The sequence below is a fragment of the Myxine glutinosa genome, chromosome 3 (assembly GCF_964187855.1).
Source record: "Myxine glutinosa chromosome 3, kmMyxGlut1.1, whole genome shotgun sequence".
Lineage (NCBI taxonomy): Eukaryota > Metazoa > Chordata > Myxini > Myxiniformes > Myxinidae > Myxine > Myxine glutinosa.
This window is the reverse complement of record NC_136263.1, coordinates 73,542,232-73,562,361: the sequence shown is the minus strand read 5'-3', so window position 1 is coordinate 73,562,361 and position 20,130 is coordinate 73,542,232. Positions and strand designations below refer to the sequence as shown.

The 20,130-nt window shown below is 46.0% G+C and overlaps 1 protein-coding gene across 5 annotated transcripts in view; it reads left to right on the top strand.

Annotated features, from left to right (window-relative positions):
• The window catches only part of LOC137423459 (myocardin-related transcription factor A), a 175,704-nt gene that overhangs the window by 87,922 nt on the left and 67,652 nt on the right, over window positions 1-20,130 (top strand). For all 5 annotated transcript variants that reach the window (XM_078774200.1, XM_068110657.2, XM_068110655.2 and 2 more), the window contains one exon: window positions 4,376-4,441. In XM_078774200.1, the coding sequence (XP_078630326.1) occupies window positions 4,376-4,441 (66 nt within the window). The remainder of the gene's footprint in view (window positions 1-4,375; window positions 4,442-20,130) is intronic.

Below are 20,130 nucleotides of genomic sequence, written 5' to 3'. Positions count from 1 at the left end.
TTAGTATTCACACCTTAACTCACAGTGCAGTCTGAGTTTGAAGACATAACAGTATCACACATCATGAATGAGACCATTGTTTACTAATCTCACTGATCCTAAATTGTTCTTTGACAGTTATTCATGCCATCTTTGACATTTCTTGCACAAACTCACAAAGTTTCTATACTTTGTAACAGGAATAAAGCAAAAATACTTCAAAAATGTATAAAATTAGCATAAATTGTGATGTCAAATTACACTGATGAATTATTCCCATGTCATGAACATTTTTAGCCGCGTCGCAGACGCTGCTCATAGAGTGCCCTCTGCTGTGTTGTTGTTGTTGTTGTTGTTCTTCTTCTTCTTGTTCTTGTTCTTGCAGAGAAGACAAAACCTCAAAGCTCCACCCATTCTGGGAACCATAGCTCCACCCATTCTGGGAGAGCCTTCATAAAAACAAATATCCACCATTTTATTAACTCGCATAGCTTTGAGGCCTGTTTTGTCGGCCCGTGGTGTCTTCCTCTCTCACACAGTTTTATTTCAAATCAAATTCGATATATCATTTCATTTTTCACAGTCGCTAACATAGTTTTAGACTCGGTTGAAAAAAAACGGGAAGAAAATCCGATGAAAGTTGCCCTTTATAGAACAAAATGAATTCTCAAAGGCCTGTAACTTCAAGTCCATTGAGATATTTTTTTTTAAATCGCGGCATGGTCAGTCATACACCGCCCGAAATAAGAGACGGGAAAATGCCGAGATATATATATTTTGTTTAAATCGCGGCATGGTCAGTCATACACCGCCCGAAATAACAGACGGGAAAATGCCGAGATATATAAAAAATTCGTCCATTTGATGACAATCGTCACGATGAAATATTTAATTTATACGTCGTCACAATAATGTGGAGAGAGGAGCATAGCTTCATTCACGTGTCGCCACACACGGGAAATTGCCGAGATATATATTTTTAAAATCGCGGCATGGTCAGTCATACACCGCCTGAAATAACAGACGGGAAAATGCCGAGATATATTAAAAATTCGTCGCCACACACGGGAAATTGCCGAGATATATTTTCACTTTGCACAAAAATAACATCAAGTAATCGAATCAATAGGAATGTCCTGTGCCTATAACATCGACGTTATAGGCACAGCTGCATCTAGGCATTGTGTAACATCGACGTGGCTTTTGTTTTAATTAAAACTTTTTGTACTTGTTCTCTCGTGCCTACACCTACAGTGGAGTGTCTGATATTTTCAATTTTTTGCCTGTTATATGCACACAAATATCAAATTCATGAATATATGTCATTTGTATATTCACAAGTGAATAAAAAAATTAATGCCAAATTAAAAAGGCAACCTACATAGAGAGTTCTACCGTACTCTCTGATAACTTATGGAAATTGAAACATTCTCCCAAAATAATAAGTAAACATTACGATATTCAACTTGAGAAACATAATTCTTTGTTATTGTACACTTTTAATGCAATCTTCATGCATATTGCATAACTAATTAGGCATCACAACTAACAATATCCCTATTCCACACACACACACCAAACAAAAATACTCGGCGTCACTTTTAACACATCCATGTCATTCTCACATCACATCACAAACATGAAAAAAACATGCACACCCAGGCTGAACACACTTGGGGCACTCACAGGCACCGACTTCAGACACCGCAAAGAAACAACATCACTAACATACAAACAGTACATTAGATCAGTCATCAACTACGCCAGCTCATCTTGGGCCTTCAGCTTATCAAACACACATCTCAACATCCTGCAGACCAGACAAAACAAAGCCCTTCACATCATCACAGGTGGTACATTAACAACACCCATCAAGCACCTACACACAAGTAAAAATGCTATAAATCAAAGACCACTTAGACATGAGAGATGAATAGTTCCTTGCAGCTGCAAATACCAACCCTAATCACCCATACCACTATATGTACAACCACCCACAGGTGCCTAGACACATCAAAACGACACCACAAAGACACGACAGTCACATCCTTCATAACATCCTCCCACCAAACAACGGAAACTACAAAACACACATTCACACCCACATCATCTTCTTCTTCTTCTTTCGTGTATCATCAGATGGCCAGCTCAGTGTCGTGCAGCCATGCCCTCGTCTCTGGTCCTACGTCGAAGAGGCCGGCTTCTGAAGGTGGTCTGTATAGGGGGCGGGTGGTAATTATGTGTTCGGCAGTCTGCTCAGGCTCGCTGCACTCGCACGCGGCGCTGTCTGCCAGGCCCCACATCTTCAGCGATGATTTGAAGCGGCCGACCCCCGTACGTAGACGGTTCAGCAAGGTCCATTGCAGGCGTGGTAGGTCTTCTCCTACGACGCCACCTCCTGGGTCCCAGATGTAGCGGTGGATGCGGGTGGGCCCGGCCGTTTCCCACACCTGCTTCCAAGATGCCGCCAGCCATGCGCTTCTAGACAGGTCCTCAGGGATAAAACTGAGCATCTCTTGTGCCGCCTTGTTGTAGGGATGGCGGGACTTGAGTCTGCTTGGAGGCGCCACTATCGTTGTGGTGTTGTGCCGGATGTGCCAGTCGTGTTTCTGGGCATTCCTTGCCAGGGCGAGGGTAGCAGCCTCCCGTCGGAGGCCGGCCGGGGCAATTCCCGCTAGGACTGGCAGGTGGAATGCCGGGGTGGGCTTCAAGCAACCAGCTACAATGCGGAGGGCGTTGTTAATGGCAACATCAACCTTTCTCACGTGTGGGCTTCTGCTTCAGGCTGGGGCGCAGTATTCAGCTGCAGAGAAGACCAGGGCTTGCGTGGATATTCGTAGGGTCTTGGCGGAGGCTCCCCAGGTCGTACCAGCGAGACGTCGGATAAGCGAGACCCTTGATGTCACCTTGGCCTTAACTTCTTCTAGGTGTTGCTTGAAGGACAGTATCCGATCTAGGCATACACCGAGGTACTTTGGGGCTTGCTGGAACTCCAGGCGTTTGTTGTCAACAAACACGTCCAGTTCCCTTTTTGCTTCTCTGTTGTTAAGATGGTATGCCGCTGACACTGTCTTACTTACTGTCTTACAGCTGACCACTGACATTGACTTACCCACATCATCATAAAAGCAATAAACAACCTGGACCCAAACAGTATCTTAGGCACAAAAACCCCACCCATTGATAACGCAGAGAAACTACTCCCTAGGTCTGATCGTGATCACCTTTCATGCCTTTGCTGTGGAGTGTGGACACCACCCACAACCTTTACACTGCAAACATAGACTTGATGACACCACTGACGAGACCTGCAACCACCGTCAGGCCGCTCCACACACAATAAACATATAATGGAGACTGTGCGGTCCTGGCTTCACGTGGGCAAGTCCACAACATCTTCGATGTGAGGGATCTCTACGTCGCTCCTGTGAGATTGATCGGCTCACGGTCTGTTAAACCAGACTGACTGGGGCAACACAACAACAACACCAACTAATTAGGCAAATTTAATCATATACTTGAACACTGTAGAACCGAAATCGCCTTTTTGCCACTCTCAAAACCTTTCAGTTTAGCAGTACTTGTACACGTTAAATAAGGCGGTGTATATGACACTTTTTTATACGACCTTTAAAACCATCATTTTATTTCAATTGAATTATATAATTAAATTGATATATGTGGGAAAATTACATGCCCAGACCAGGAATCGAACCCAGATCCTCTGAAAACCAGAAAACCAGACCCTGGTCCTATGCTTCACTACACCCCCAGTGGTGTTTATAATAGAGGACATGGATTTGCCCTCCCCATTGGAGGAAGACCTTCCCGTGTTCAGGCCGTTGGTGCTCCTATGGTTGGCAGTGAGTGCCCCGGAAGCATTGACGGAAAGAGAGTGGCAATCATATGTGTGGGAAAATTGCATGCTCAGTCAGGGTCGCCCAGATAGCTAAGATGGCAGAGCACTGGTACGGTTTTCCCGAGAACCTGGGTTTGATTCCTGGTCTGTGCATGTAATTTTTCCACATATCAATTTCATTATGTAATCCTGTTCATTAATATAATTATATAATTAAACACTTTGTGGGGTAAGGTGTTCTATGAACTCGAGTTGATAAATAAATGATTTGTGTAACTTTTTAAAAATAGGTTGTGCTTAATTTTTTATACTCTTGTTTCTTCTTGAAGATGAAGACTTTATGATGAGAGAGACAATGTGTCATCAAACAGTATATCCAGACCCAGGGCCTTCCAAGTGTGCAACAAATGAACGGATTAAGGAGCTAACACTTGACTGTACCTGCCTTTTAAAAAATGTGAAACAAGTGTGAAGCAGAATAGATCAGTGATATTCTGTGATTATTCTCACACTTCCTCTTTCCTTCCTCTTCCACAGTGCTACAGCTAAAGCTACAGCAGAGGCGTACGAGAGAACAACTGGTGGACCAAGGCATCATGCCCCGTAAGCTTTCCCTCTGAGTCCTTTGAATGTTGATGCTTCAAGCCTGTTTATGTTAATGTCTCTGGTTGCTTAGAGGCGTCTATGCTGTTATTACAGGCCAGTTACTATCTTGGCAAGTGTTTCTTGGAGAATGGAGAAACTGAGTGCCAAGTATTCCTTCCATTTATTTACTTCAGACATGATGTACTTGCTTGTACTATGTATGTACTAAGATGTGCTAAGAAGTGTTTATTAAAATGAAACATTCTTAAATATGTTTTGCTGCGTAGGAATCTTTGTTTATTTGTTTTTGGTTTATTTCAACCAATTATGTTCTTTATAATCATTGCCAGAAGTATCGTATTCTGCTCGACTCTGAGCTCTGTTGCAGTCCCCTGAGTGTGTGCGTGACTAGGTATCACCTTTATTATTCCCAGGTGGAATATTTGAACTTTATTCTATGCAAGCGTTTTAATATCTGCAGCCTGAGATGGCGTTTTGTTTAGGAGATGGTGCGTTGCACTTGTGGATGATTATAACCTTTTGCCCTGTAGATGGTAAAGCTGGGACTTTGACTGCGTTGCTGATATTGGTCTGGTAGTACGGTACACATTTGTGAGCACCCAGTGCCAACATATTTGTTTTGGCTTTGTATGCGATGCCTTCCATAAGCGACCACCGTAATCGTCTTCACATCCCAAAGGCAACGGAAAGTCCGCCAAGTTACTTGCAGTCTCCTGTTTAGGCATGCTTTAGATTTGATAGGCAAAGAAAATATAATGTATAATGAAAGTGTAATTCCATTGGGTTTTGAAGCTGGGAGGGCCTATTACAATAAAATGCATTGAAAAAGCATCAAACTGACAATTTATATTCGGGCCCGATCGTAACAAGAACTAGCACGTTACCCCATAGGGTGTAAACACTCCCTCCTCCCACTCCCCAGACAGACAGACAGACACACACACACACACACTTTTGAGTAAACTCACACATGCACACATGCAATTCTGACAACTCAACAAAAAAGGCTCAGCCTCCCCCTCCCAACTCTGTATCGTCTTTGCTCTCCGCAAGCCCAAGTCCTCACCTTTCCCCTCCCCACACTCAAGCCTTCAAACCGCTTCTCCCTCCATGCTCCCCCTTCCGACTGAAAGTTCTCAACATCCCCCACCTCCCTCTTCCAAAGTTGTCCCATCTTTACTCTCACCCTACTCCCGCTCATAAAAGCAAATGGGCATTCCCACATCAAAACATCTGAATATGTGATACTTTCATAGCCCTATCATGCTATCACTGACTTCCCAGAAACTCGTCTTTTTTAGGTATCCTGTTCACAAACAGACAAGCAAACAAACAGACTGGGGTGAAAACATAACCTCCATCCACCTTTGGTGGGGAGAGGGAAGCGGGTGGGGGGCGAGGGGGGGGGGGGGGGGTAAAAAAAGGTTCTGTTTTTGCTGAAACATTATATATTGTTCTTTTTGAATCCCTTTGTTTATGTTCAAACAAGTAGTGGAGAAACAAGATGACTTGACGAGACTTTCAGAGCCACTCCCTCGTAATAGTCCATTCTTCTCTATTCCCTGCGATTTGAGACCATTGTTCTCGAGTGAATTTTTAATTTCATCTCGATCTAATCTTTGGTCTTGTTCTGCTTCTTCGGTTCTTTCACTTGCCTGTTTTTAATTTTTCCTTTGGTTGGCTATTCTTCTTGTTATGGATGTTTCCAGCCTGGTTCCATTTTGGTGTTTTGATTGTGATCATTACCGTGGAATTTTATTTTCTGTCAGATCTATTGACTTCTCTTTTTGTTCCTTTTTTTTTTCAACCTCTGTTTCCAAAGGTGGACGGAGGTTATGTTTTCACCCCTGTTTGTTTGTCTGTGAACACGATATCTCAGAAACTTATGGACAGATTCAGACGAAACTTGATACAGTTTGTGTGTGTGACTAGGACGAATCAATTAGATTTTGGTCCAGATCCAGATTTTTTTTATTTTTTTTTTTGTATACTGAATCGAGGCTCGTGAAAGAGCTAACATTTATTTCACAAACAAATCAACCAGACAAACAAAATATACAAAAGAGGGAGCGGAAGCCAAGATGGGGAGAGAAGGGGAAGCACACAACCACAACATTTGAGAGCAGGGAGAAGTGTGGGAGGGAGAGGGCTTGGGGGCAGGAGGCATGGGAAGGGGAGAGGGGGGGGGGGGGGGGACTTTCACTTTCTCTCTTTCTCCTACTTTCTCCCACTTTCTCTCTTTCTCCCACTTTCTCTCTTTCTCCCACTTTCTCTCTTTCTCCCACTTTCTCTCTTTCTCTCACTTTCTCCCACTTTCTCTCTTTCTCCCACTTTCTCCCACTTGCTCTCTTTGTCCCACTTTCTCCCACTTTCTCTCTTTCTCCCACTTTCTCCCACTTTCTCTCTTTCTCCCACTTTCTCCCACTTTCTCTCTTTCTCCCACTTTCTCCCACTTTCTCTCTTTCTCCCACTTTCTCCCACTTTCTCTCTTTCTCCCACTTTCTCCCACTTTCTCTCTTTCTCCCACTTTCTCCCACTTTCTCTCTTTCTCCCACTTTCTCTCTTTCTCCCACTTTCTCCCACTTTCTCTCTTTCTCCCACTTCCTCTCTTTCTCCCACTTTCTCCCACTTTCTCTCTTTCTCCCACTTTCTCTCTTTCTCCCACTTTCTCTCTTTCTCCCACTTTCTCCCACTTTCTCTCTTTCTCCCACTTTCTCCCACTTTCTCTCTTTCTCCCACTTTCTCTCTTTCTCCCACTTTCTCTTTCTTTCTCTTTCTTTCTCCCACTTTCTCTTTCTTTCTCCCACTTTCTCTTTCTTTCTCCCACTTTCTCTTTCTTTCTCCCACTTTCTCTTTCTTTCTCCCACTTTCTCTTTCTTTCTCCCACTTTCTCTTTCTTTAAGAAAGTCTTGTTCTGTAATTTTGATCTGAGAATATTTAATTTTTTAAAAGTAATTCTTCACCATTGAGAGATGGGGCCAAAAACGACATATAGCATGATACCTCAAAAAGTGGTGGACGAATTATGACAAAACTTGGTGGATGAGTTGGCGAGGTGACAACAGGTCGATTACATTTTGGTTCAGATCTGGCCTATCGGTGGGATACGAAACGTAAACTGTTCATCCTGGTGGTGGATGTATGCGCTCTACCGTTTGCCGTTCCAGTTCTCTTTTCTCCTCCATTGGCCTTTATCTTGAGTTGAAAAAAAAAAATTCCCCACAACATGACAACAAATTTTTGCTTCAGAATAATTGTTCATTAGACATGACATGGGATATGAATATCCTTCAATATTGAGTTTCTCTCTTTCTCCCACTTTCTCTTTCTTTCTGGTGTTGGGCTAGCGGCTAGGGTGCCGGCTTAGGATCCTAGGATCCTGGGTTCGAATCCCGGTCTGATCGCTGAATTAACGCCAGGGGGGTTGACTCAGCCTGTCATCCTTCCGAGGTCGGCTAATTGAGTACCAGTTCACTGGTAATTCCCTGTTTGTCGTAAAAAGGCGACAAAAAGGGTTGGCGTCAGGAAGGGCATCCGGCCGTAAAACATTGCTTCAAAAAGGGGACCAAAAAACAACAACAACCACGGTTCCCGAAAAAGGCCAACTCCCGCATGGCCTCTAAAGGTGGTTATTTTTTTATTTTTTTTTTATATTGAGTATGCTGTCAATAATCAATAATAAGACCAAATTAAATTTCAATTACCTTGAACAGCAAGTTCTTTTTCTTACTCACCATATGTAAAAAGATCCTTCATGGGAATGGTTTCAAAGCAGAATTACTTTGTTTGTCTGATCTGGACAGTACAGTGCACAGTAGTCTCACCCATATTCAGACATTCTTTGCTGTGGGCCCCGTTTGAATTGTTTCATTACTTTGTTTTGTATAAATGCTGTAGTAATATTTTTTAACATCCAAACCAATAAAAAATTGCGCTTGGTGCTTTATCACCGATTAATAAGTACATGATTTAAGGTAAATTGTTGTGGTTGGCTTTGTCTTGGGATGATATTTGATCAAATCCACCATCGGCTGTTATCCCATGTGTAGCGCAAAGCGGGGTGAAGCAATTGGTTCATTCTGTCTGTCCACAGATGTCAGTCTATGATTGAGGACCTATTTGATTTCAATTGAATTTTCCTTTTTTTTTTCTTTTTTTTTTTGTATACAAGATCGAAGCTCATGAAAGAGCTAACATTAATCACACAAAAAGTCAAACCGACACATAAAACACAAAATAAGGGGAGCGGTAGACAAGATGGGGAGAGAGGGGGAAGTACACAAACACAACATTTGAGAGCAGGGACATCGAGAGAACTGTGGGAGGGAGAGGGCTTGGGGGGAGGTGGGAGAGGTATAAAACATATGGACACTGCAAGGACTTCCAGGAAAGAAGTTAGAATTTCAAAAAAGTGTATCTGGGGTGAATTAGCAGGGGTAGAAAAGATCAAGGTTTTGGATTTGGGAAGATAAGAGATGGTGGTGATGGTGGTGATTTCGGCAGTTTAACCATAAGAGGGTTGCTGGCAGATCTTGTGCGACCTGTAGGAATATTTGGGGGACAGAGCACAGAGAGAGCTGGGGGAGCAAGGCCGGAGAGGAGTCGGTAGAAGACAGAAAGACTACCAACCTGCCTGCGGTGAGTGAGTGAAAGGCCCTCAGAGTTAGCTTCATCGCAAGAGATTCCAATGATTCTGAAAGCTTTGGTTTCAACAGTGTGAAGCCGAGCTAGGTGTGAGGCAGGAGCACCGGCCCAGAGGGGGGAACAGTATTCCATTCAGCTGTGGATGAAAGCCTTGGATGGGGTGAGGAGCTCAGGTGTGCCAAGTGTTACATGTTTATGTGAATGTATGTGAATTACTATTCAGGTCTTTGCTTATCAATGTGGACTCGATTAAAGGTTGTTGTGATTAAAGGGTCAGGAGCCCTTCTGGGAAAAAGGAGACCGAAAACGGAAGAAGAAAAGACACGAGGTCCTGGAGAAGCGACGATTCTTCTTCTTCCTCGCCGAGCTCGGACGCGAGCGGTATCGATTGAGCAACGTAACAGAATCGGCGTTTAAAAGCCCGTCTGGCGAGAGGAGTTACCGGGACGTGTAACTACCCTTTGACACGTCAAGTCGCCGTGGGTTCGTGCACGGAACCAAGCAGCTGGCACAGTTCGCCTCACCGTCTACAAGGCCGCGTACGGGTCGCACCTTGGGCCGCGCGCACTGGGCAAGCCGCGTGTTGCTTTGCCTGCTTTGCTGTACCCGCTTTGCTTGGCCAGGAGGTGCGCGCTGCAGCCGTTGTTCCCGGTACGGGACGTGCCCGGTGAAAGCACGTCAGGAAGGGTCCGTTCAACCGCCCACATGCGGAGATCGAACTACCGGAGTACGGAGACATTGAGAGAGACATTGACCATGGTGGGAGTCGGGAGTGGGGCTCACGTGAGGAATGTATAAGATGGCCATCTTAGAGTTATTATAGATGAGTTTACATCTTTGTACTATTGATTGCTGATTGTGGATGGTTGTTGATTGCTCGGGGAATATATCATTGATTATTCCGGATCCTTGGTGTGGGGTTTCTTATTGATTGGAATTCAGATTTATGCGTTACGAAAGAGCATAAATAATAGATCTTTCTGGCGGAGTTCCTCTCACGGTCCGGGGGTCACCGAGACCAGGTAGTCACCGGGAGGACCACGTAACAGAATTGGGGGCTTGTCCATATTACGATTTGCGGATTCGTAATTGGGTCTACGTCCGGGATCTAAAATTGTATAAAATAATAAAATAATATTTTTATTAATTAAAATTTATTAATTAAGTATTAATTGGTAAATTTTTGGGGAAATTGGGGGTAAAGTCTTGGGTGAAGGTTAACAGGTGTTAACGATAGGCACCATGGCGTTTGTGGCACAGAACTTTGCGGTAACACCGAGTGAGGCACAGTTCCGAGCGTTACTAAAGTCGGACCTCTTGAAATTGGCCAAACATTTTAACTTGGAGGTCCGAACTAATTTGAGGAAGGCAGAGTTGCAGACCACGGTGATACAGTCTATGGTGGGATTAGGAACATGGGACGAGTTAGCCTGGCAGTGGCTACCCGAAGAACCAGAAGACGTTGAGCTCCGGAAACTGGAGTTGCAATTACGGAGCCAGGAACGGATCAAAGAAGAAGAAAGGAAAGCAGAAAAGGAAAGAGCAGAAGAAGAAAGGAAAGCAGAAAAGGAAAGAGCAGAAGAAGAAAGGAAAGCAGAAGAGAGGAGAGAAGAGAAACAAGCAGAGGAAAGTAGAGTGGAACGAGAACTTCAGGAAAGGTTAAAAGAAGAGGAAAGGAAAGCAGAAGAGAGGAGAGAAGAGAAACAAGCAGAGGAAAGGAGAGTGGAACGAGAACTCCAGGAAAGGTTAGCAGAAGAAGAAAGGAAAGCAGAAAAGGAAAGAGCAGAAGAAGAAAGGAAAGCAGAAGAGAGGAGAGAAGAGAAACAAGCAGAGGAAAGGAGAGTGGAACGAGAACTCCAGGAAAGGTTAGCAGAAGAAGAAAGGAAAGCAGAAAAGGAAAGAGCAGAAGAAGAAAGGAAAGCAGAAGAGAGGAGAGAAGAGAAACAAGCAGAGGAAAGGAGAGTGGAACGAGAACTCCAGGAAAGGTTAGAAGGGAGAAAAGCAGAGGAGAGGAGAGCTGCCATGGAACTCGAAGCAGAGGAGAGAAAAGCCGAAAGGGAGTTGAAGGAATGTGATCTGGCGCTTCAGCAAGAGATTAAATTCAAGGAGCTGGATTTAATGAGAGAACGGGGAGAGGTACCACCCTTGCTGACGGGGTCGACACCTAGCCAGAACACCTGGGATGTGGGCAGACATGTGAGGCTGGTTCCACCCTTCAGTGAAAAGGAAGTCACTAAATTTTTTCCACACTTTGAGAAAGTGGCTCGACAGTTAAACTGGCCGGAGGAGGCCTGGACCATACTAGTGCAAAGTGTGCTGGTGGGAAAAGCTCAAGAGATTTATTCGGCGCTACCAATGGACCAATGTGCAGATTATGAGGTATTGAAGAAGCACATCCTCAAAGCCTATGAGTTGGTTCCGGAAGCTTACCGGCAAAAATTCAGGAATGCCAGGAAGAGGGAGAGTGAGACCCATGTGGAGTTTGCCAGAGTGAAAGAAAATATGTTTGATCGGTGGTGTGAGTCAATAGGAGTCGGGAACGACTTCGAAGCATTGCGTGACCTGATGCTGGTGGAGGAATTTCAACAGTGTGTCCACGAGGACATCAAAGTGTGCCTGCAGGAAAAGAAAGTACCAAAGTTGTGGGACGCAGCCACCCTGGCAGATGATTATGCCTTAACACACCGGATAGGGGTCCACGAACCTAACTCCTCACCAAGATCTCCGCAGGGGAGGTGGGGAACAGCAGGTGCGGAGAACGGCAATACATGGCGGCGGCCTCGAGAGGATTATGGGGACAACGCGGATACCCCACCTGTTCGAAATCAGAGGGCTGCGGGCCCAAGACAAACTTATTTTTCGGGGGGCCCGAGGCAGACCACGAGTTTTTCCTCCGGGCCTACTTGCGCTTTTTGCAAGAAACCTGGACACTTGATGTCTAGTTGTTACCTCATGAAAAGGGAAGACCCAGAGCGGAGTCCGACTAGTACAACTCCGAATGCGATGGCAAACGTAAGAAATCGCCCACAGAAGAGTTACCAACCATTTATTTATGAGGGGTTGGTCTCACTCAAGGGAGACTTGACTAACCCAAGACCGGTTAGGGTTTTGAGGGACACAGGAGCCCATCAATCCTTAATGCTTGAAGGCATTTTGCCATTGTCAAAGAGTACCGCAACTGGTGATAGTGTTCGGTTACAAGGGATCGGTGGCTGTGTTAGTGCCCCACTTCATGTCATCCATTTGGAATCCGATTTGGTGTCAGGACCGGTCACCGTCGGTTTACAAGCCACGCTTCCTGTAGAGGGAGTATCTGTGATTATCGGAAATGATTTGGCCGGGGGGCAAATTTATGGTAACCCGAGGGTTGGTAAAGAGCACAGCAGGGAAAATAACACCCCACCAGCTCGGGATGGCGACAAAAGTTCCAAGTTATTTGTAGGGGGACTGAACTTCAACACAGAGGAAGAAGTTCTGACCTCTGTCTTCAACAGATATGGGCCGCTGGTGGAAGTGCGGGTGGTAAAAGACAGGGAAACGCAACGGTCAAGAGGGTTCGGCTTTGTCACGTTTGCAAGCACAAGAGACGCCAGAGAGGCAGAGAAGAATTGGAATGGTAAGGATTTGGAGGGTCGGACCATAACAGTAGGGAAGGCATTTCGTAGGCGTCGAGAGGTCTACAGAAGAGGACCACTTGGCAGGAGTTTTGGGGTTGGCAGCAGCCGATATTACTATGGAGGCTCCCAGAGTTACGGCACCTCCCGAAAGAATGAATGTCAGAGCACTGGCCGAGAAGGAGACCGCCAGTCAGGTAACGGCTGGGACAAGGGGTCCCACCGTAACTGTTAGGAGTCTGGAGAAGTTGAAGCACTATATACGGGGGAGCCGCCGAGCCGAGGCTCCTACACGGACTAACCGTGAACGCCACGTTCTTAAAGGCGTCCAGGTAGTGAACTTTCCTGCACGGACTAACCGTGAACTCCACGTTCTTAAAGGCGTCCATGTAATGAACTTTCCTCCCCGGACTAACCGTGAACTCCACATTCCTTAAGGCGTCCATGTAGGAATACTCCGCTGGGCCTCCCGAAAAAGTGCTATAGAGAGGTTTAAATTTGGGGGCTTTGGGTCACCACCTCTTAACCGTCATTCAAGAGAAACTAGAAGTGGTTGACGCTTGGTCCAGAGGGAATTAATCTCGGGGATTGTGTGAAATTTTGTTGCTTTATTTTTAAGTGATGACTGTGCCCGGGGGGAACTGATGAGTTGGGGGGGGGGGGGGGGGGGTGAGTTATCTGGTTTGTTTATCTAAGTTGGCCGGCAAAGAAAGTTTTCGCTGGGTTCAAACTTTCTTTCTTGAAGGGGGGGAGTGTTACATATTTATGTGAATGTATGTGAATTACTATTCAGGTCTTTGCTTATCAATGTGGACTCGATTAAAGGTTGTTGTGATTAAAGGGTCAGGAGCCCTTCTGGGAAAAAGGAGACTGGAAACGGAAGAAGAAAAGACACGAGGTCCTGGAGAAGCGACGATTCTTCTTCTTCCTCGCCGAGCTCGGAAGCGAGCGGTATCGATTGAGCAACGTAACAGAATCGGCGTTTAAAAGCCCGTCTGGCGAGAGGAGTTACCGGGACGTGTAACTACCCTTTGACACGTCAAGTCGCCGTGGGTTCGTGCACGGAACCAAGCAGCTGGCACAGTTCGCCTCACCGTCTACAAGGCCGCGTACGGGTCGCACCTTGGGCCGCGCGCGCTGGGCAAGCCGCGTGTTGCTTTGCCTGCTTTGCTGTACCCGCTGTGCTTGGCCAGGAGGTGCGAGCTGCAGCCGTTGTTCCCGGTACGGGACGTGCCCGGTGAAAGCACGTCAGGAAGGGTCCGTTCAACCGCCCACGTGCGGAGATCGAACTACCGGAGTACGGAGACATTGAGAGAGACATTGACCATGGAGGGAGTCGGGAGTGGGGCTCACGTGAGGAATGTATAAGATGGCCATCTTCGAGTTATTATAGATGAGTTTACATCTTTGTACTATTGATTGCTGATTGTGGATGGTTGTTGATTGCTCGGGGAATATATCATTGATTATTCCGGATCCTTGGTGTGGGGTTTCTTATTGATTGGAATTCAGATTTATGCGTTACGAAAGAGCATAAATAATAGATCTTTCTGGCGGAGTTCCTCTCACGGTCCGGGGGTCACCGAGACCAGGTAGTCACCGGGAGGACCACGTAACACAAGGAAGGACTTCGCACGACGAAGGATGCCCAGTCGGCGACTGGCTTTTGGGGCCAGCTTGGAAATGTGGTTTTCCCAAGAAAGATCATTACAGATGGTGAGACCCAAAAGCTTGAGCGTCAGAACATCTTGGAGAGGAGTGTTGAGAAAGTAGATGGGAGGGTTTTCCAGTCTGTCTTTTCGGAGAGACCAAGGAAGAGTGTGAAATTTGTCAAGATTGAAAGACATGTTCCACTTGTTTGACCAGTCTGTGATTTTGTCCAGGTCTGCAGAGAGTGAGGAGGCTGCAGACTGCCAATCTGAGGGATGAGGAATGGAGCAGCAGAGTGTGGAGTGATCAGCGAAGAGATAGAGAGGATTTTCCAGAGAGTCGGAGAGATCATTGATGAAGACCAGAAATGGCACAGGGCCCAGAACACTGCCTTGGGGAACTCCAGCCTGAACAGGAAGGGGAGATGAGAGAAACCCATTCAGAGCCACATGTTGACTACGACCAGAGAGGAAGTCCGCAAGCCATGTGTGGAGATTTTCATGGATACCATAGGAGTAGAGTTTGGTGAGCAGAGCTGGGTGCCAGACCGTATTGAAGGCACGTGATATGTCAAGGGAGACAGCTCTGATTTCCTGTTTGGCATTGAGGACCTCCATCCATTGTTGAGACAGCAGAAGCAACATGTCCAGAGTAGAATGACCTGGTCTGAATCCAAATTGATGATCGGAGATCAAGCCATTGGAGAAGAGGAAGGATTTGATATCCGAAGCAATGGTGGATTCCATGACTTTGCTGATTGGTCTGGAGTTGCAAGGATCTGTTTTTGCATCTTTTTTTTTGTGTAAAGCGGTAATGTTTGCTGATTTCCAGGATGCTGGCAGATGACCTTGAGCAAAAGAGAGGGTGAAAATAACAGAGAGAGGGTGAGATTGAGCGGCAGAGCAGGATTTTAGGACCCGGGGGCCGATGCCGTCTGGTCCAGTTGCAGAATCAGAGTCGAGGTTTGACAAAAACTTCTCCACCTTGTCAGGAGAGCACAGAGTCCAGGAGCAGTTGGGTTCGACTGGGTAAGGTGGGAACAGAGAGAGATGGGTTTGGGACACAAGATTTTGAGGCAAACACAGAGTTGAGGCATTCGGCTTTGTCATGTGCAGTGTCAACTGTGTAGCCATTTGAGGTAAGGGAGGGGATGGAGGGGGAACAAACACCAGAAACGGATTTGACCAGACACCACCAGGATTTGGAGTAAGGAGACAGGTTTGAGTGTGGAGAGATGGTGCTTCCTGGCACTCCTGAGGGTAGACACACACTTGTTCCGAGCTTGGTGGAAGGAACTGAGATTGACTTCAGTTGGATTTGCCTTCGAAGAGGCAAAGGCAAGTTGTTTCAGGGCAACTGCTTCACCACAAGATTCAGTGTACCATGGACGGGAGGAGGGGTAAGACAACTGAAGACGAGATAGGATATATCTGTGCATGAGAGAGAGCAGTTTGCTTTGGAAGAATTCCCAGGAAGAATTGATGTCAGAGGCAGTAGAGATGGGAGACCAGTCCAGGTGATTGATGGCTGCTTGCAGACAGTGCCAGTCAGCCTGCGTGAAATGCCAAACTCATCGGCGCTGAGGAGGCTCTCTGAGAATGGCCAGAGAGATGTCCACTTTAACAAGCACATGATCGGAAGAACCGATTGGAGAAGAAGAGCAACAGACATTTGCAGGGAAGTTTGTCATAACCAAGTCTATAAGAGAAGATACTCCATTGACTGAGATCCGGGTCGGGAAATTGACAGATTGTGTCAGTCCCAATGAGTCGCAGAAGTCCTTTGCTGAGGTGCCATGGCTGGTGAGAGAGGAACCCACACCCAGCCAGCTGGCATGATGACAGTTGAAGTCGCCACATATGAGGAAGAGAGAGTTTGGATGAGTTGACAGAAGTTGGTCCATGTTGTCAGACAGCGAAATGTAAATGGAGTCATCACTGTTTGGAGGACGGTCCAGAACACATATGAACAAAAGGTGGGAGTGGAGAGGAAGCCGTAGCCAGAGGTACTCCTGGGGGTGGGGTGGAGAGAGGGCAGTGCAAGGAGAGTGAGGAAGAGAGTTTTTGATGAAGATGGCAACCCCACCACCAGGACGAGGCTCAGATCTATCATACCGGAGGAGGGAGTAACCAGGGAGAGATATTAAGGAATCAGAGACATCTTGAAGGAGGAAAGTTGCTGTGGAGGAGGCAGCTTTGAGGTGGAGGAGGGAGGAGGGATAATTGAAGAGGGATGGTGGGGGGGGGGGGAGATTTGAAGGGGAGGGGTTAGGGGGAGTTTTGAAGGGGAGGGGTGAGGGGGGAGTTTAGGAGGGGAGGGGCGAGGGGGGAGTTTAGGAGGGGAGGGGCGAGGGGGGAGTTTATTAGGGGAGGGGAAAGGGGGGAGATTTGGAGGGGAGGGGCAAGCGGGGAGTTTAGAAAGTGGATGATTTATGAAAGACGAACATTTATAACAAATTGGGTTGATTGTGATTTTCAAGTTAGCGATCCGTTTAAGAAAGATGGAGGAGGGGTGGAATGAATGTGAATTTAGAGCATGTATTGAGGAAGAATTATAAGAGATTGAATTTTTTTTTGAAGTGGAATGAGTTGAAGAGGAAATTGAAAAGAGCCTTATAAATAGGAAGAAAAACAGCGTGTTGTAATATACCACTGAATAAAACACTGCAGGGGAAAGTTTAAACATGTTTCAACAGAACCGTGAAGAACAATCTTATATTCACAAAAATACCAACGGGGAGAGGGCCGAGAGGGACAACCACGAGTCACGTGAACAGGGCAAAAGGTGGAAGGCAAGGAGATAATGGGGGCGGGGCGAGACGGCGCATGTGGACAGAAGCACACGATTATACAACAGCACACGTGGAGAAAGGGAAATAAATGTTGTTGTTGTTTTTTGTTTTTTGTGGGGGGGGGGGGGGGGGGGGTTAAAACGTTAGACAAAGAGTAGATGTTCGGGGGAGAAGGGAAAAATCTAAGAACCAAGCAAAAACAGCGAAGGGGGGAACTTAAGTGAACAAACTTCGACGGGGGTAGCCTCAGGCTACAAGGCCGCACACGCAGGGCAAACAGAAACCATTAATTTATGAAAGATTAACACCGAGAATCTTCCTATGGACACGCTATATAGGTACACACACCGAAAGATAAATACAGTTTCGTCAAAAATACAATATTGTGAACAATTACTTAACTTCGAAAACGTGGAGAACGTGTACAGCTTCGACAAACCGTGCCGTCGCCGGCAAGATCTCCATCTTGAAGTTTGGAATTTTGACACTGAAACGTGAATCGAAATATGAATAAAAAACACGAACTTGCAGTTTAGCAGTGCTTTGGCTCTGAATTTCGCAAATTGAATGGTATCGCATCCCGATCGCACATGCACACAGAGTAAGGTAATTCTTTTTACTCTGTCTGCCAGTATGGCAGTCAAACACAATTGAAAATCATTCCAAACAAGAAACGTCCTTTATTTTGGACTAGTGTGCCCGTTAGTCCATTGGACCAAATTTTTATTGGTCTTCACGGCCTTTTAGTATACCTGCCTGCTGTAATGCTTGAGCATTAGACTGCCTTTCACCACGCCCAGATGTGCTTGGGCCAGGGTGGGGATTATGCATTTGTTATTGTCCCCCGTCGCACAGCGGAGCGAAAGGGGGACTATAGTTTTCCCCTCCGTCCGTGTGTCCGTCCGTCCGTCGGTGCGGGCGTGCGTGCGTGTGTGCGTGCGGGCGTGCATGCATGCGTGTGGGCGTGCGTGCGTGCGTAAGCGAAGGACCGCATTCTAATTTGGTGTGTGGGTGCAACCCACGTCAACATCCAAGATGCCGCCGCCATGTTTGTCTGATGCCATGTATGTCTGAACCCTGTGAGCTGAATATCTTGAAAAATAAGCGAAGTACCAACTTCTAATCTGGTGTGTGGGTGTATCTAGGCACAAGCAAGAACGCTGTTTAAAATTGGGTCGCCACGTCAAAATCCAAGATGGCCACCACCATATATATGTCTGAACCTTGTGAGTGAAATATCTCGAAAAATAAGCGAGGTACCAACTTCTAATCTGGTGTGTGGGTGTATCTAGGCACAAGCAAGAACGCTGTTTAAAATTGGGTCGCCACGTCAAAATCCAAGATGGCCGCCGCCATGTATGTCTGAACCTTGTGAGATGAATATCTTGAAAAATAAGCGAAGTACCAACTTCTAATTTGGTGTGTGGGTGTATCTAGGCACAAGGAAGAACGCTATTGAAAATTGGGTGGCCACGTCAAAATCCAAGATGGCCGCCTCCATGTATGTCTGAACCTTGTGAGCGAAATATCATATCATAGCATGTTTTCTGCGTCTTCCACTTTGTCAACTCACATCACTTCACCGACGGGGGACCTAGGCGTAACGCTTGTTTTTACTGTTCTAGGGTAATAAGCTATTCAAGTATCCTGTGTTGGAGTGGCAACCCACCCAGGATTGTACTCCTTAGCCAATGAAACTGCTTTAGCGGCCCTATGCGTCTCACGGCCTGAAAGCATTGTTTATACCTTCTTTTTTGAAATAAATGGAAAATATTCATCTTCATCTCGTACACCAGTTTTCCCCATGGGGAAAAGTGTGACAGTACTTGGACAAAATGTTACACCATTATACTCCATCTCGACCAATCAAATTTGCCACTCACAACCTCAGCGTTGGGGAATATCGAGATTCGGACAAAATTGCAGCTCATAGGAAATATATATCATGCTTGGAAACATAGGAACAGTTTAAAAGACCCTTCCCATGGTCTTTATTTTAACGATTGCATGGGGTAAGGTGTTGTATGAACTCTGTAGTTTATTATTTTATCATTTCAAAAACGGTTTCTAATTGGCTCATAGATCAGCCTACCGATGGATCTATATCAAATGCATTACAAGGACAATATTAGTCCATAATGGGCAAATCCACACGGTATTCCAACATCATGAGTCATGCGCTCGGCTGCATCAAACATGCTATTTGTGCAAAAGTTTAGCTCTCCTTCTGGTTTTCACCCCTCAGCCCAAATTGGGCGAAGGGGTATTGTCGTCCGGGCGTCCGTTAACTTTTGGTTTCCGTCAATTTCAAGGAGAACGGCCTGTCCAATTAAATCCATTTTTGCAGTGTGTGCTGGGGTTGGGTAGAGGAAGGTTCCTTTCGAAAATGGGCGCGCTGCGATTTTCAATATGGCCGCCACGGCAGCCATCCGGGTGTCCATCAACTTTTGGTTTCCGTCAATTTCGAGCAGAACGGCTTGTTCAATTAAATCCATTTTTGCAGTGTGTGTTGGGGTTGAGTAGAGGAAGGTTCCTTTCCAAAATGGGCGCGCTGCGATTTTCAATATGGCCGCCACGGCAACCATCTTGAAATTGGTTTCCGTCTCGAGCAGAATGGCTTGTCCGATTAAATTCTCATTTTTGCAGTATGTGTTGGGGTTGGGTAGAGGAAGGTTCCTTTCGAAAATGGGCGCGCTGTGATTTTCAATATGGCCGCCATGGCAGCCATCTTGAAATTGGTTTCCGTCAATTTCAAGCAGAATGGCTTGTCTGATTAAATCCATTTTTGCAGTGTGTTGGGGTTGAGTAGAGGAAGGTTCCTTTCGAAAATGGGCGCGCTGCGATTTTCAATATGGCCACCACGGCAGCCATCTTGAAATTGGTTTCCACCATTAATGGGCTGAGGGGTTACGCCCGCTTTGCGGTGCTATTTATTCTTACTATAATTCACCAAATGTCCATCCGTCTGTCTGTCTGTCCGTCTGTTC